This window comes from Centropristis striata, chromosome 2 (genome assembly GCF_030273125.1).
Source record: "Centropristis striata isolate RG_2023a ecotype Rhode Island chromosome 2, C.striata_1.0, whole genome shotgun sequence".
Classification (NCBI taxonomy): Eukaryota; Metazoa; Chordata; class Actinopteri; order Perciformes; family Serranidae; genus Centropristis; species Centropristis striata.
The window spans coordinates 24,294,625-24,310,534 of NC_081518.1; the positions used below are offsets into that span (position 1 = coordinate 24,294,625).

Below are 15,910 nucleotides of genomic sequence, written 5' to 3' on the forward strand. Positions count from 1 at the left end.
AATATTGAGGGGTAAAAATTAACCATTCATATCTTTACAACTTCTACTTACAACCTGTCTTGTCCTCTCCACTCAGGTCTGTGTAAAAAGCTTGCAATTCTTTCTACGTTTCACTGAAATTTTGTTATATGATATAATTGGTCTTAAGTCATTCATCACTTCCCTGTTGCATTTAGGTGGCAGAATTTAATGTGTTTTACACTATCAGCTCAGTGTGAAGGGATTTGTTTTTAGGGGGAAAAAATTATATAAAATGTAGAATAAAGTGTTTTAGGGGAAATGTCACTTTTTTGATCCGAAATTTGGTTATTTTCGCTGACAGAATTGTTCCTCATACATGATTGTTCCAGGATCATCCAAAATGTACAGATCCAATAGTAATTCCTATTTTTTACAGTTTCTGTCTGTGCTAAATGGTGCATTTTTTATTATTATTTTTAAAGCAAACAAACATGTGTTTCAAATCTGCCAGAAGGTTTTGAGGTTCAGAGGGTTAAGCATAATTTCAGAGAAATAGAGTTAATTGCCAAGAATCCCTCCCACTTGCAGTTTTTTAATGAAACTCCACATATAAACACATTAACAGCTTCTGGAGCAGCTACGAGTGTCCTTTAATAGCAGTATAAACATGATTTAGGGGAACGATAAAGAGGTAATAGTACGTTGCCATAATTATTCCTCAAATTGCTTTGTAATTTGTAGCTTTACTTAAAAATCAACATGGGTCTCAATGTGGATCATTCATCACCACTGGGGGTTTTCTTTTCAGAGCAAGACATTTCTGAAAGCATCCATTGAAATGAATTGTCACATCAGTTATATTGCTCAACCACCTTTTTAAAGAATTTTCTGAATATTCTCTGCAGCAGCAAAGGAAAAAATGGGCACTCCGAAAGGCATTGTCAAAATTTTTTTTTAGAACAGATATTACTGATTGTGCCCTGTCAACACTGGTTTATTTAAACCATGAAAATGATCTGTCCATAATGTTGACTCTTGGCCTACTGTTTTAAACGTAAACCAGATTTTGACTAAATTGGTGTTTGAAAGCATTTGTTACCAGTGGTGCAAAAATTATTCAGATCCCTTATGCAAGTTAAAGTACTAATACCACACTGCAGAATTACTCAACTACAAGTAAAAACCCTACATTTAAAACTTTTTTCAGTTAAAGTGCAAAAGTATCAGCATCAAAATGTTCTTGTTATGTATATATATCTTGTTATGCAGAATGGACCCACTGAGTTTATATTCCAAATATATGAATGTATTTTTATTTTTGATGCATTAATCTAAGCATAATTTTTTACTCTTGTCAAGATGGGGCTAATCTTACTTAATATATTTTTATGTGGTTCAATTTATAAACATGTGAAATCATTTTGAATGTATCATATTTTTTATAATAAATCTCCACCTGGAGTAAAACGCCTAGAAGTAAAAAGTTACATATTATACTCAAATAAAGTACAAATTCCTCAAAACTGTACTTAAGCATAGTACTTGAGTAATTGTATTAAGTTATATTCCACCACTGTTTGTCACACAGATTTGTGCAAAATTGGAACATTGTTTTCTACAAGAGATTTGATAAAAATTGTCAAAAAATCCCTCCAAAATATCACACCAAGATACCAAGACCTTGACATTTCATACTGTGATTTGATCTTATTGTCAATATACCAATGAAAGCCATACATCTTCTGAATGTCCTAGGGTGAAAACAAAGGTGGAAGGAAGGGAACATAGTATAACTGAGCACGTCAGAAAAGACTCATGAGTCCTTTGTGAGCTATTTAGATCAATTTGGATAGCACTGACAAAACAGACTTGTATTTTTTTGTATGTGGGGTGCCATGGCTTTACCAGCAGCACCAGGCACTAAAATACATCCTACAAGAGAAAATGCAAGTAAAATCCATGCATGCTAGGATTTTATCACACTTCTTTTAAGTGTGGCACAACAGTAGCTCAGGTGGTGGAGCAGATAGTCCTTGACTCTGAACTTCAAATGTGCTTCTGAGGTTGGCTCCTTGTAAGTCAACTCGGGCAAAATCAGTGTTTTAGTGTGTGCGTGGGTGAGTGTGAAGCTTTGTAAAGTGCTTGCACTGTTCTCAGGATGAATGTGCTACATAAAAGCATTCCACTTACCTTGGAGCCAAGCTTCAGTATCAATGATATAATCTGTTAGGTCCTTTTGCTGTCCAACCACAGCAACTGAGCTTTTAGAATAAACCCAGTAAAGAACAGATGTAATATTTCACCCAATCGGGACGTTATCACACTAGTGAATAAACCTTTTTTGCTCCGCCTTCTAGCAGGTACAGTAGGTTCTTATCAGCTCATACAATGGCTGCTCACTGTTTTTCGCTTTTAGGCACGGAATAAGGAAGTCGTTTCTTTAATTTTTAGGCTTAAAAAACAACTTATTTAGGACAAAAACTTCCTGATTAGGCATTATAAAATATAGTATATATGCATGTAAATGCCAAAAGTTAGATAGTTAGGAGGATGCCATTTAAATCAGAAGTGACATAATTATGTTGGTTATGTAAAAACATGACGCAAGTTAAGTGACATTACTTTAAAAAAAAAGGACTTTTGGTTTCACACAGGACACAAACAGTCTCCTATGTGGAAGTCCTGGGTGTGTTTGATCCATCCACCAGACCATTTTTATCAATTCTCTAGTCAAAAAAATGTAGTGTAACATACACCCAAAATTGCTGAAACAACTTATTAGGCATAATTGAGCATGAGAATGGCCTTCACACTCACATCATAATGTTCTAAGCCTTTTTTTTTTTTTTACCATCATTTAAGTTAATTCACATTGCAGATTTATGATTAGAGCATTCAGTGCTTTGCTCTCAAATAAATATTCAGGTTTGCAGCTTTCAGATGGTCTACACCACTTCGATGATGTATCTACCCCTGACCTGCTCTCTCCCCCTAAATCTCCCCTGTCCCACACCCCCAGTTCTCTTATTGATAAATGCATCTTTATAAAATGGCAGCTCTGTCGTCGGTGTTGCTCTGAGACATTTTACCGATTGTACCTTTTTATCTCCGTCACTTAAAGCTCATACTTTAACAACCACATAATGTGTCCTGTAGATGATAACCACTTGAAAAACAAATTTGACATCAGACACTTTCAATAACTCAAAGTGAAATTGAGGAGGACAGGTTACAGTTTTGAGCTTTTTATCGGCTGATGTCAGTGATGTTGAGGTGCCTCTTGTAGGAGCACAATATTAACTTTTCAGATCCTGTGATAATATTCTATCATGTTGATCTGTGGCACTCGACACATATCTTTTATAAAACTGTGAACAGTGCATCCTATCAGTTACACTGCACTTTGTGATGCCTTCATGAAACCTTCAACTGCAGGAATTCAAAGCCTTTTTCATGCTGCTACTGCTGCTCCGATATCCAGGATATAAAGAGAAGCTGAACTAACACATTTCTCTTTCTCTTTCCAGCTTTCTGTGAGGAGGGATGCAGGAGCGGCGGGACCTGTGTGTCCCCCAACACGTGTGTCTGTCCTTCAGGATTTACAGGACGCCACTGTGAGACAGGTATGACCCCACCTGACCCTCACCTGTCTGGCCTTTTCAGCTGTGCCTCCTCATTAAAGCTCAGCTGGAGCGTCATATTGTTTTTATCGAGCTTAAGAAGTGACATCAGAGGAATGATCATTAGGTCGGACTGAGGGCTAGGAAGTCGCCCCTTTCTCTCTCCCTCTCTCTCCTCTCTCTCTCTCTCTCTCTCTCTCTCTCTCTCTCTCTCTCTTTCTCTCTCTCTCTCTCTTTCTCTTTCTCTTTCTCTATCCTTCTCACATGCTCTCTTACACACACACAAACACACACACACTTTCACGCTTCATCTCTAAAGCCCTGTGTTTAAATTGGACCCAGGAGAGCCGTAGAAAAGGACAGCTAATTCTTCTCTACTCTCATTCTCCTTTCTCACTACCTCCTTCCTCTCGTCTCCTCTATTTTCCTTCCTCTTCCCCTTCCTGTCCTCTATCCTCCACCTTTCCTTTATTCTCCTCTCCTCCTTCCAACCTCCCCCTCCATATCTGTTTCCTCTCCTTTCCTCTTTCTTTTTCCTCCCCGCCTTCCTCTCCTCTCTTCCCCTTTTCCTCTCCGATTCTCATTTAATCCTCCTCTTTCGCTCCTTCTTTTCTTCTCCATCTCCTCTTTCCTCCATCATTTCCTATATCATACTTTCCTCTCCTCTATTCTCCTGTCCTATTTTCTGTCTTCTCCTCCCCATCTCCTCCTCTTCTCATCTCCCTTCTGTTGTCTTTCCCTTTTATCTTCTCCTTTCCACCCTCTCTTTCTATTTACACCTTCTCATTCCTTCCCATCACTGTTCCCTGTCCTCTTCTCAGCTTTCTCTGTTCATTCTTCTCCCTGTTATCCTTTCATTTATCTTCCTCACCTCTCCTCACCTCACCCCACCTCTCCTCTCCTCTGTTATTAAGCCTTCTGTCTCTGCGGTCTCATTTTACAGAGGTGATCAACCAGCTCTCATAGAGAGCCACATTCACAGGTCAGCTATTCACAGCATGCTGCCACACTTTCCCTTTAGACACCAGGTTACACTTACATGTGAACATTATTGGTCACATAAATTATTCTGCATGTAAAGCAGAGGAAGATTGTGTGTGTTCGCTGTCGTCCCCCTGGAATACATCTTTATTCTTTAGGGTTTGTGTTTTAGCATTTGTGCTAGGGTTTTTTGGATAACGCTCAACAGAAGGCACCAGTCATCAAGGAACTGATCTTATTAAGTGTATATGTAATTACCTCTGCCAAAGACGTTGTGTTTTCAGCTGAGTTTGTCTGTTTGTCAGCAGAATTACAGCAAAACTACTGACACAGTTTTAATCAAATTTGGTGGAAGGATATAGCATGGGCCAAGAAAAAACCCAATCAATTTTGAAGTGGAATTACAGATTTTGAAACATTGCGAGATAGGGTATTTGTGCTGCATTCATGTGGTATCAGAGTAATAAGAAGAAAGAGTTTTCAACCGTATGTCACAGCCAACAGGATCTCCAACCTAAACGACAGAACAGTGTTCTAACAAATGCACACACTTCAATAAACATACATGTAAGATACGGTACAAAGGCACTGACATAGGCTTATGTCCTGCTTAGGAGTTAAAAAAGACGGTTTTAACATTTAATAAATGTACTTAAATGCTGGAGGTGAAGTAGTTACGAGGGTGATGTGAGCCAAGGAAGTTACATAAAAAGTTGTTTACTTTTGTTCTTACACGGGACAAGAACCCCGTTCTCCTGGGTGAAAGTCTGCCATTTGTTCGACAAATCTTCGCCCCGAGTGTGACATCCACCATTTAAACTGTGCATTGTGGTCAATCACTACTACTACATCACCAAGATGGCGGCGAAGGACAATCTAAAACATAAGTGTGAGTTGTATTTTGCTCCCTGTACAAATGCCCTATATTGACGCTTTTAAGGGGAGACCAGTCTGGCCATAGCTCACCTGATCTGTTTACTTTGCTATCAATGTCTTGTGAAAACAGTAACAAATTCCAATGCATTTTATTTGTACTGTCGATGTTGTTTAGTACACTGTATACACTACTTACAGGACAAGTGCGACATTTCAACAGGATAGTGTTCTCAAATTGCTTACGGCCATCATGAACTTAACCAGAAGTCGGTGTGCTCAGCTGATGAAAGTCAGCCATAAACATAGGCTAGAAATAGATTTCTGGACCCTGTGTAGCAAAAAGGGTGACCTCTGAGGGTGAAGTGTCCAGTGTTCCACACTGTGTGCAGCATCTTTGTGCTCATAGCACACTGCCTTTTTCAATTCTGTTCCATTGCAAGAGTGGGTACAGAAGTAGGTGAATTGAGACACAGCATTAAAGCTAAATGAAGTCGGAAGAAAAACTTCCCTAACTCAGGAAAGGGACCATCCGAGGAGCGTTTGAATGCACCATTGGTCTTGGCAGAGGTCTGCACTCTCTGAGTGCCATTCTAGGTATTTTATTGATTTTGCAGAAGGAAAAGAAAACTCTGTGTTACCTGTCCCACAGGGATACACATTGTGTATGGCAAAGTCAACAGTCAATAAACTTTATTAGGTTGCATGTCTTAAGTAAGAAAAAGCATCAATAAGAAAAATAATTTAAACATTTTAAAGAAACTAATAATTAAACCATAGACAATATTAGCCATAATAGCAATGAAATTGTGCAACCTTGATGAAATTAATTAATGTATAACTGTCACAATCTCTGTTGCTTGTATTTCTCATAGTCGTGATCATCAAGTGGTTTTATGATGTTTGACATTCTATATATACAAGTTTATAGTTTTTTCCCCATCTGGAATTCTGCTGACGTTACTAAACTGGAGACAACCTGCGTTTCCTCTGATCTCCAAGAGAAATTTCTGTGTGTGGCTGCATGTGTGTGTTCATGCGTGGTAGAAAAGAACACAAATTACAATTATCTTTATCAAATGACCAGCAGAGTAATCATAAATTGGAGTTTTCCAGTTAATTACTTGGAATTAGGGTATTTCCATACTGCAAATTCTTGCAAATAGAAAAAACCCTGTTAGTTAATACCACACTGTAGTTAAATCTAACACTTCTACTCCTCTCTCACTTTTTACTTTGTTGTGGAGAAAATGACCTCAATACAAAACCTAATTTAGACATTCTCTCAAGTCTGACAGTATGAACTGCTGAGAGGTAATCTGTGCCAATCAGCGTGCAACACATTTTATGAAAGCAATCAACCAAGGACTAATTAACCTCCCAAGAAACAGCATCAAATATCTATCAATTAATTAATGTGGCAAGCTATTTCCTCAGTGCTGTACTCTGGCAGAGATTATATATCCAAACGTAACATTTCGCTGTTGCAGCTTGGCCCTGACTTTACATTGAGGCCTGTAAATTAACAAAATGCAGGATTGGTTTAAAAAATGACTACATTGCATCTGCAAAATGGTTCTGTTGCTTCTCTTTGAACCACTTTAGAGAGGTTGGGGAGGGGAGGAAAAGATTATGCAAAGAAGAAAATAAAGTGATGTGCAGAATACAGCTCTCCTCCCTCAACCTCTCATATGAAGCAAAATATGGACTCATCCCACTAATGAGGCTCCTCCCTGTGGCCCTTTGGCTGCTGCCCGAGGCTGCTACAGATGTGATGCAGAGCAAAATCACTCTGTCTCTCTATGTCAGAATCTGTGTCTGTCTCTGGCTGCTAAACTGCTTTTCTCTACATGTATTTCCCATTTGCAGAAACTACAGAAGAACAGGGTTTAATTCCTGCACACTGTGAGCTCACGTCAGGGCCAACAATGACTCAGCACTTTAACTTTTTGTTTAGATGTAGAAGTTAGATAGAAGGGGGTTAAAGAAAGATTAAAGGGATAACATATAAAGAAAATCCTGAACATTTGAAGAGACTACACATCTTCATATCAAACTAGAAAACAATAGGTAGGGGATACTTTTTAAAGAAAAATGTACATGTGCTTGAATCCACTGACAGATTGCAGCTGAAATATTTCAAACAGCAAAAATGTCTAAAAATACAAATTGTTAAATGCTTCTGGAATGCATTTTGGGCTGGGTACCATTACTCCATACCTACATATATATATATATATATATGGATAAGGTATCGACCTAAATAACCCAACACCAAGTAGTATTAAAACTTCTCCAGTCAAACAATTTCAAGTTATTTGAACCCAGATTTCGTAATAAAATACTATTTGTATGTTTACAATCACAGCAAAGCATTCTACGATTAATTTAAACATATACTGTAAACTCTTCTAACATATTCATGTAGAAGTGAGTGACATGTAATAGTTGCTTAAAGCGAGTTTACCAAATAATCCAGGATTATTTTGTTCAGTTTGACTCATTTTCAGTTCATACGGTTCCATAAAGCAAATTCAACATTGTTTAAGCTCAGCAGCTTATCCTTATTTTCTCAAGTTCCGGCAAAACAGTACACTAAATTTCATTAGTTTTTTCATTCATTCTCAACCAATCACGCTCTCATTCACTCCTATGGGCATTTAAGCGTCACAAATGAAACCTAAGATGCATATCTTTGGACTGTGGGAAGAAGCCAGAGGACCCAGAGAGACAGACATGTTTCTGGTGAGAAATGGGCAATGCAGTGACAGAATCATGATTCATTTTTTAACAGTCTTGTTTATCAGTTTGATCCGAGTCCTCTTCGTTGCACTGGATGCCAGTCATTGTATCTAATTTGCACCATATGAGATAAACATTATTGACCAAGCAACAACCAGACTTCATCTGCCAGAGCAAATAAAACAACAAAATAAATTGTCAAAGTAATAGCAGTTTGGTCTTTTATTGTCTAGAATAATCAATGTCTATGTGTTCTTTTTTGTTTTTGCAATTATTTCAATGCAGCAAAAGCAACACTGTGAATTTAAGAGCCACTAATTGGTTGTGTTTCTATCTTAAATTTAATGAGCAAATTTAAATTTGAACTTTTTCTCACACCCAAGTTGCTGTACTTTATTGTTTGACTTCATGCATCATTTACACTCGTACAAAGTCAGAGTTGGTGGAGTTTCTCTTGAAGACTTGCTGCAGGCTACACATATGAGCTGCACAGAACTGCTTGTTTTAACTCTGGGGGCACGACATGTTCTCTGTCTCTGTCTTTTACTCTCAACTTGTCTCAACATATGTCAGACTCTCTTACTGTCTGTCTGTCTCCCATGTATACATCTCAGTCTCCCTCTCTGCTGCTCGTCTCTCCTGTGTAATAAAACACATCATTGCTCCACTGACTTCTCCCCTCTGTGGAGTATACAGTAGCTCAGTGGGAGGTTAAGAGCATCTAAATATAAAGCCGATGGGAACAGAGTCGATCTTTTCGCTGATCTTTTCATCTTCTCCCACGCTGACCTGCTCCTCTCCACAGATCCACGGTTGGATCTTCTGTGATTTATTTTTCTGAAATGCTTTACTCCAAAGGATCAAAATACTGAACAGATGCCCTACCGATGAACTCCCAGTTCAAATATTGTGAAGTACATACAACTTCTTGTACGAAATGTACATATTGTACTGTAGAAAATCTGGCTGGGTTAAAGTTTAACCATTTTGGGAAACACGATGTTTGCTTCAGTGTGACAGCATTATGTATATATATAGCAGCAGCATTGAGCGTACATACATTATAATTTGTGTTTGAGTTTTGAAGTTCAAACTATTATTAGCACCAGTTCTTCAATGTGTAGAGCTGACAAATACGTTTAAAGGATAGGTTTAGATCTTTTCAAGCATCTCTTAATACAACTCTCACTTATGTATGTTGAAATAGTTGCAGTAATAATTACATTTATTTTCCTTGGCTGTGAAGAGATGTCGTCTAAGTGTAAGGAAGGCACAGGAAAGAAAACTAGACCCCTGATGCATAAACACTTTCTAAAAATAATCCAAAGCTAATATGAGGCTTTAGCAATCTTTGTTAGGCAAATGAGGTGGGAAACTTCCAAACGTACAGTCTTTTTAGAATGACATTTCCGCTTCGTGTTTCTTGGAACTCTTTTTGCTTGCTGAGCTTGATAGATAGTTATACGGACAGGCAATTTTCTTGTAACTTTTGAAGATCCAACTTGATTGACTAATTCCTGAAGTCTCAAAATAGCATCAGCTAAACTTTAGAAGGCACAGAACAAAGACTGCAGATTATAACCCTCTTTCCTGGAGTCAAACTAGAAGCTGATCACTTCAGTGCTGCTGTAGCAGCTAATAATTATCCCCCTGCCAAACTATACCCGGGTTTGAAGAAGGTTAGCCCAAAATATATGCCACGGGGGGTATATTTTAGGCTAACCCACTTTAACCTTGGGTATATTTTGGGCCGAGACAAATGAGCTCAGCAATCAAAAACCCACCTAATACATGTTGGCATGTGAGTAAATTTGGAACCTATATCAGTTCATTGTAATACTTTTGTTATCAAAAGCATCTACAGGAAAGTGTTGAGTTCACATTTTTTGGATTGTTAACACACGTTAATACCTGCTTGTCCTCTTTTACATTTTAATGTTAATCATCAGCAATTTGGCCTTTATTACAAGATATCCTCCAACCAATACGGCCACATATCTTAACCTTTAATATGAACTACAGGAGCATTTCCTAAATTAGAGCCCCAGCCCAGGTAATGATGTTGTCATGTAGACATTATACTGTATGTGTAATGTAGTTTACATAGTTTACTTCCTGACTACAATAAGTTAGTGATGTAACATTGACTTGTAACAACAGCAGTTTTCCATCCACCTATCCTGATCTCCTCTGTGGACTTTGTCGCTCTTTATACCACATCTGCTGACTTCCTCCTTTGCTCTCGTCATAGATAGTATGGCCACTAGAGGTGTTAAATGTTAAACAAATGGTAATATGAGTCATAATAAGCTGCTTTTACCAGCAACCTATAAGAGATGACAGTCTATATTATTATGGTGAAACTAGCTGTGTTCATTGTGTTGAGGGAATAAAGAAAATACTTACATTTGTTATTGGTTTTGTTCTTTTCATGGATGTTATGATTTGCAGGTCCACACATATTCCCATGTTTAAGTTGAAATTGAGCAAGATTTTTTTTAGACCTCAAGGTTACAAATAACTGCTGTGTCAACTGCAATTCAGTGATTATATTTGAATATGTATATGGGATCTTCTTCAAACAGACATAGTAATTTATCTGCTGTTGAAACAAAACGTATATGTTACAGATATGTCTAAATAATCAATATTTTCACCTGCAAATCACCAAATATATGCTAGAAAATGCAGCCTTTTAACACCTGCACACACCTAGAATCCAGCCTACTCTTAGATGCTTTATCGTGTCAATAACAAGTTAATGTAGCAAGCAGACATTTTCTAAGAGGTAAATGTAAATTAGTGAAGACATCAGTCGTTGTATGCAAAGCGCTGCATGCAATCATTACTGCTTGGCTGCGGTCTGTGGTCACTTTAACTGCTCCTTTAATCCATCAGGCTGTTAATTTTATGCACAGTTACTGGTCACAGACTATCGGCGAACAACAAACACAAACATTGCTCGTTGTTTCTGTCTGAAGACACATTACTGTAAATGCCCCGTGCGACATTTTCTGTAATGTTGTTTCAGTAGGTTAGTAGGGCTGAGATAAGGGTAATTATGTAAAGCTCAGCAGGCCAGAGGATCCTCCAGAGAGCTCGGGGATTATTTTAACTATGTGTGGATTAATTCCCATTTCCTCCATGAGCTAAAACTCACAGCTCTTCACAGTCCGGGCTGTCATAAAGTCTTCACGTATGCCCGTTGGGAAAATCCACAGACGGGGCAGAAGTGAAGCCCTGCAGAAAGCACTAAGTGCTCTCGTTTGCATTGTAATGGAGGGAAACAGAGGGAAATGTGATATGCTGTCTGGCTGCTTTCCTTCCTGTGGCTGTAACAAAGATTGATAGAGCGCATTTGTGTGTGTGTACTCGAGCATATTGTACTTTATACCACAGGAAGGTCACCTGTCCATTTCACTGGCACAGATGAGAGAATGGAGGGTGGCTCACACACACAAACATGTGCACCAGCTAACAAATGGCTTTATAGGACTATTGAGCAACGGGAATTATTGACTGTGTGCGAATGAAATGAGCTTTTATTACATCTAAATAAAAAGGTCTTACTAGGCAAGTGATGAATGGGGTTTTAGATAACATATGCTCTCCATAAAAAGAGTCCTGGTGGAATTAGTTATTTCCCTGCGTACAATTGTTGCAGTGGATTATCACAGGTCTCAGATCAGACAGTCTTTTCAGCTCAGTTTTATTTGCAAATGTGCATTGTGTTCAAAACTGCAGCACATTATATTTATTTATAGACATCATTCAAACTTGTCAGGCTGAATTTGGCAACATACATAAAATCAACGTAACTTAATGTAATCCATAAAATCATTATCCATAAAACAGGGGTAAAAGAGATAAGGACAAGGAAATGCTAATTGGTTTTTCATGACATTCGCTGTGAATTTTCCTGGTTTCCAGAGGATGAGTATTCCTGTGTTTGGTGGCCCGTGACCATTCTTGTAGTGCTATCTTTGCACAGGAAGATGTCACACTGGAATGGCTTCAGGATTAACCTTTCCCAGTTTGTGTAATACATGCACATTCCTCCCACAACGCTCTCAGGTCTGATGTTAGAATAAGATTTTATTGATCCGTGGGGAAATGTATTTGTTACAAGTGCAAGAAATAGTCTAAATAGTAAGTTAAAAATACAAAATTAAGGAGATTGCATTAGAAATATGAACACACTATATCAATTACAATATTCTACATGTATTAGAATCTGACTTTTTACTTTACTATAAAAATGATTAAACCACTGAATGTGTCTTTTTTGTTGAGGGGAAAAACAGCTTTGAAAATTCATAAGAACCAGAAAGACATTGGCTGCACAAATCAGTTTTGATGCTGCAATATTTGAGTTTGTTATACCATTAATGTAACAGTATCAGTATCTAAGTCTTTTAGGAGTTGGAAACTGAAGGATTTCTGACAGCATACTGTTGCACACTGGAACAAAGTTTTAATGTATAAGCATAATGTTACTTTACCGTTTCATCCTGCTGTTGTTGTTCTCTTTGTGTTCTCCTAATTTCAACACCTTGATGTAAAGAGGCCTGTTCAACATAAAGCTGCTAAATATGGAAGCTAATGAGTTTATTGCAGTTAATTAAAAAACAAACCTGTAAACAGTAAGCGTGTGTGCAAGCATGTCTGTTTGTGTGGACCTTTAATTATCAGTGAGATAATAAAAGGTCTCTAATGAGTGAAATGCATTGAAGATTATACAGGTGAAAAAACGTTTTATTTTTAAACCAGAATAGATTTAAATTCTAATATGGATGTCAGTATATATACTGAAGTTTATGTATTTGGTGGGGGTTTTTGTCGGTCCTAACCCCAATAATTTCTGTTAAACAAATATGCGATTGCACATCATTTTTGACCATCATATCAAGACAAGGTATAATAGAATAAGACGCAATAAAAGTCTAATAAAACACAGTCAAAGAAATGCCATACGCATATATAAAATCACTGACACATGTTCATTACAGAGCTAATCCCCCTAAATGGAGAGTTAATACCTGGTATAGGCGAAAAGTGCAATGTGCAGATGTGCAAAAGCAGACTTGTGAAGATGAGCAATTTGAGGGGTAATTTCTATTAGTTAAATAAATGGCAGTTGGTAGAAATGAGACCTGGAGTCTTTTAGCTAGGGTGGTGGACGGATTGAACAAATGGCAGACTTTCACCCAGGAGAGTGGGGTTCACGTCCCGTGTGAAGACAAAAATGAATGATTTTTAACTTATGTTAGGTGAATCACGTTTTTGAACGCAACTTATGTTTTTTACGTAACTTACGGCAGTCACTTGATCCTTGTAACTACTTCACTTCCGGCATTTAGGTACATTTATTTACTGTTAAAACTATCTTTAATAAGACCTAACCTAGCCCTTAGCCTAGGGTCAATGGTTTTGTAGCCTAAATTCACAGAAACTGCAGCATTTTTTGCAACCATGAACCCTATACATGTATGTATAATGACGTGTGTGCTTATTTGAGAAAGTGCTGCTGTACCGCAAGCTGCAAAATGCGAGCTACAATACGTACCTATGTGTCTTAATGGGTGGTGCTGACACATGACCTATTCTGTCATTTACTGTAGGTTGGAGATCTGGTAGAAATTAGCCTGTTGCAATGGCAACAGTCCACATAAAAAAGGCAGCTCTGACCATCCTGTTTTGTTAACTTGAATGGGAATGTCTGTTTTACTCTCATTCTGACAGTAATCAATACATCAACAAGTTTCCCATATGCACACTGCTTGTGCTGTGTTAAACAGCATTTCTTTAGAAAACGAAGCACATGATCAGCTGTGTTGTCAACGTCACTGTTTTGCACTAGAAGACTTATTAGTAGTCTTGTCTGTGTGTCAGGTTTATTGTTGCTGTAAGTTTCATAGATTTAACACATAAAAACACATAACACTACCCCCCGTAAAATACACAAAAGCCACGGATAGATGAAACAGGAAGAGCCACAGAAATAAATGTTGAAAATCATAATTTGTACAGACAAGAAAATGAGCATTTCTCTCAGAAGATGAAAGAAGAATTTCAGCACCTCATATACCTCACAATTAAAGTGGAATCATTTGTGTGGTAGCAGTGAAAAACATCTTAGGATGAGTCACTTTTCATAAATTATGGACAGCTAGTTTGGAGAGCAGGGGCAGAATTATTGTTATTAGGAAGGCTGGCAGCATTGTCGCCTGTTGTCTGTGCACTGTAGATGTGATTATTACTTTTCTCCCTTACAAAGCTCTCTCCACAAGGAACATAAACATGTTTATTTGTTCATGCAAAACAGTAGGGTTTTGCACTTGAAGGTTATTTGCGGTATGAAAACACTTGTGTACGTACAAAGTATGTATGTCTGCAAATTGAAAAAGGAATGGATGAAAGAATGAATAACAAATCCTACATCTTTTTTATTAAATTACTTGCACCAAGCTTTGTGCATTACTTGGTTTGTGTGGTAAATGACTAATTGGAGTATTTACAGCGACAGCCACAGTTGCAGTACATAAACTGTAGGTTCATTAGTCAGACTGTGTGCTGTATTAAGCGATATGTGGCCTGTACATTTTGTATATTAGTGCTTCTGGCAGCTGTTGCCACCAAAGTGGCGCAGGGTTAAATAAAGACAGTGATTGCACTCAACCCTCACAGCTGTGCAATCATAAAATGTTAAAAACAATTTAAAATGACAAAGATAATGTGATTATTTTATTAATAGTGTTATATGTTTATTGCAGTTTGCATTACAAGATGTTGTTTCTTCACATTCTATACATATTGAAAAATTTGAACATATTGAACATTTTTATAATCTAACAACCTCTCCTGTACTCTCCTCTCTGCTCTGTGTAAACAGATCTTCAGTGAATATTTGTCACATGACCGTTTGTCTCAGCAGAATCACAGTTCACAGTGACACTGACGAGCAGAATTTAGTGTTTTCAACAGGATTCAGTTATTGCAAACGGATTATTTTTGGCAATGTTTTAAATGAAACATGTAAATTAAGTGATTTTGACAGAAATATCATCATTCTAATCTTCGTTTTGGTCACTTTTTTGAGCGGAAACCTTCGTCACCTGTGCTAAAGTCTGTAAGAAAGTTCATATTTCGATGACAATGCCTGTTTGTACAGTTTTATTTCTACAATTCACTGTGTATTTTAGAAAATATATGTTTCAGAAGGTTGAGATATGTTGGGATAAAATCCTTGCGAGGTGACAAACAGCTACAGTACAAGAGTAATTTGCACATGTGAGTGGATAACACTTTTTAAACCAATCAAAATGTGAAGTAAATCAGCATCGACTTCAGATGTTTCATTCCTCAGATAGTGTTTGTGGCGTAGTGTAAGGTGCAATGAAATCTTGACCAGTTACATTGAAAGTGTAAAATGAATCCTGTTAAACTGAATCAGGGTCAGCATTTGAAAGCGGGCACTGACTGTCTGCTGAATGAATCCAGTCACTGCCGGATTAAATAATGCAGGATAACCAGCCCAAGCAGGTGCACATGTGCCCTCTCACGCACACGCACAGAACTGCTCTTTTGTTGAAGGGTTAGCTGCTCTCAGCCACCAGTCACCTTTAATCTTGGTATATTTCAGTGGGATGTCAGAGGGAGAATCTTTCAGTGGAGCTCTGACCGGATCTCTGACCTGAGAGGCTGACAGAGGGCAGCCCTCCCGGCAGCTGTCA

The 15,910-nt window shown here is 37.9% G+C and overlaps 1 protein-coding gene across 1 annotated transcript in view; it reads left to right on the forward strand.

Annotated features, from left to right (window-relative positions):
• The window catches only part of LOC131982823 (protein kinase C-binding protein NELL1-like), a 306,508-nt gene that overhangs the window by 263,712 nt on the left and 26,886 nt on the right, over positions 1–15,910 (forward strand). The window contains exon 15 of the mRNA XM_059347448.1: positions 3,489–3,584. Within this exon, the coding sequence (XP_059203431.1) occupies positions 3,489–3,584 (96 nt within the window). The remainder of the gene's footprint in view (positions 1–3,488; positions 3,585–15,910) is intronic.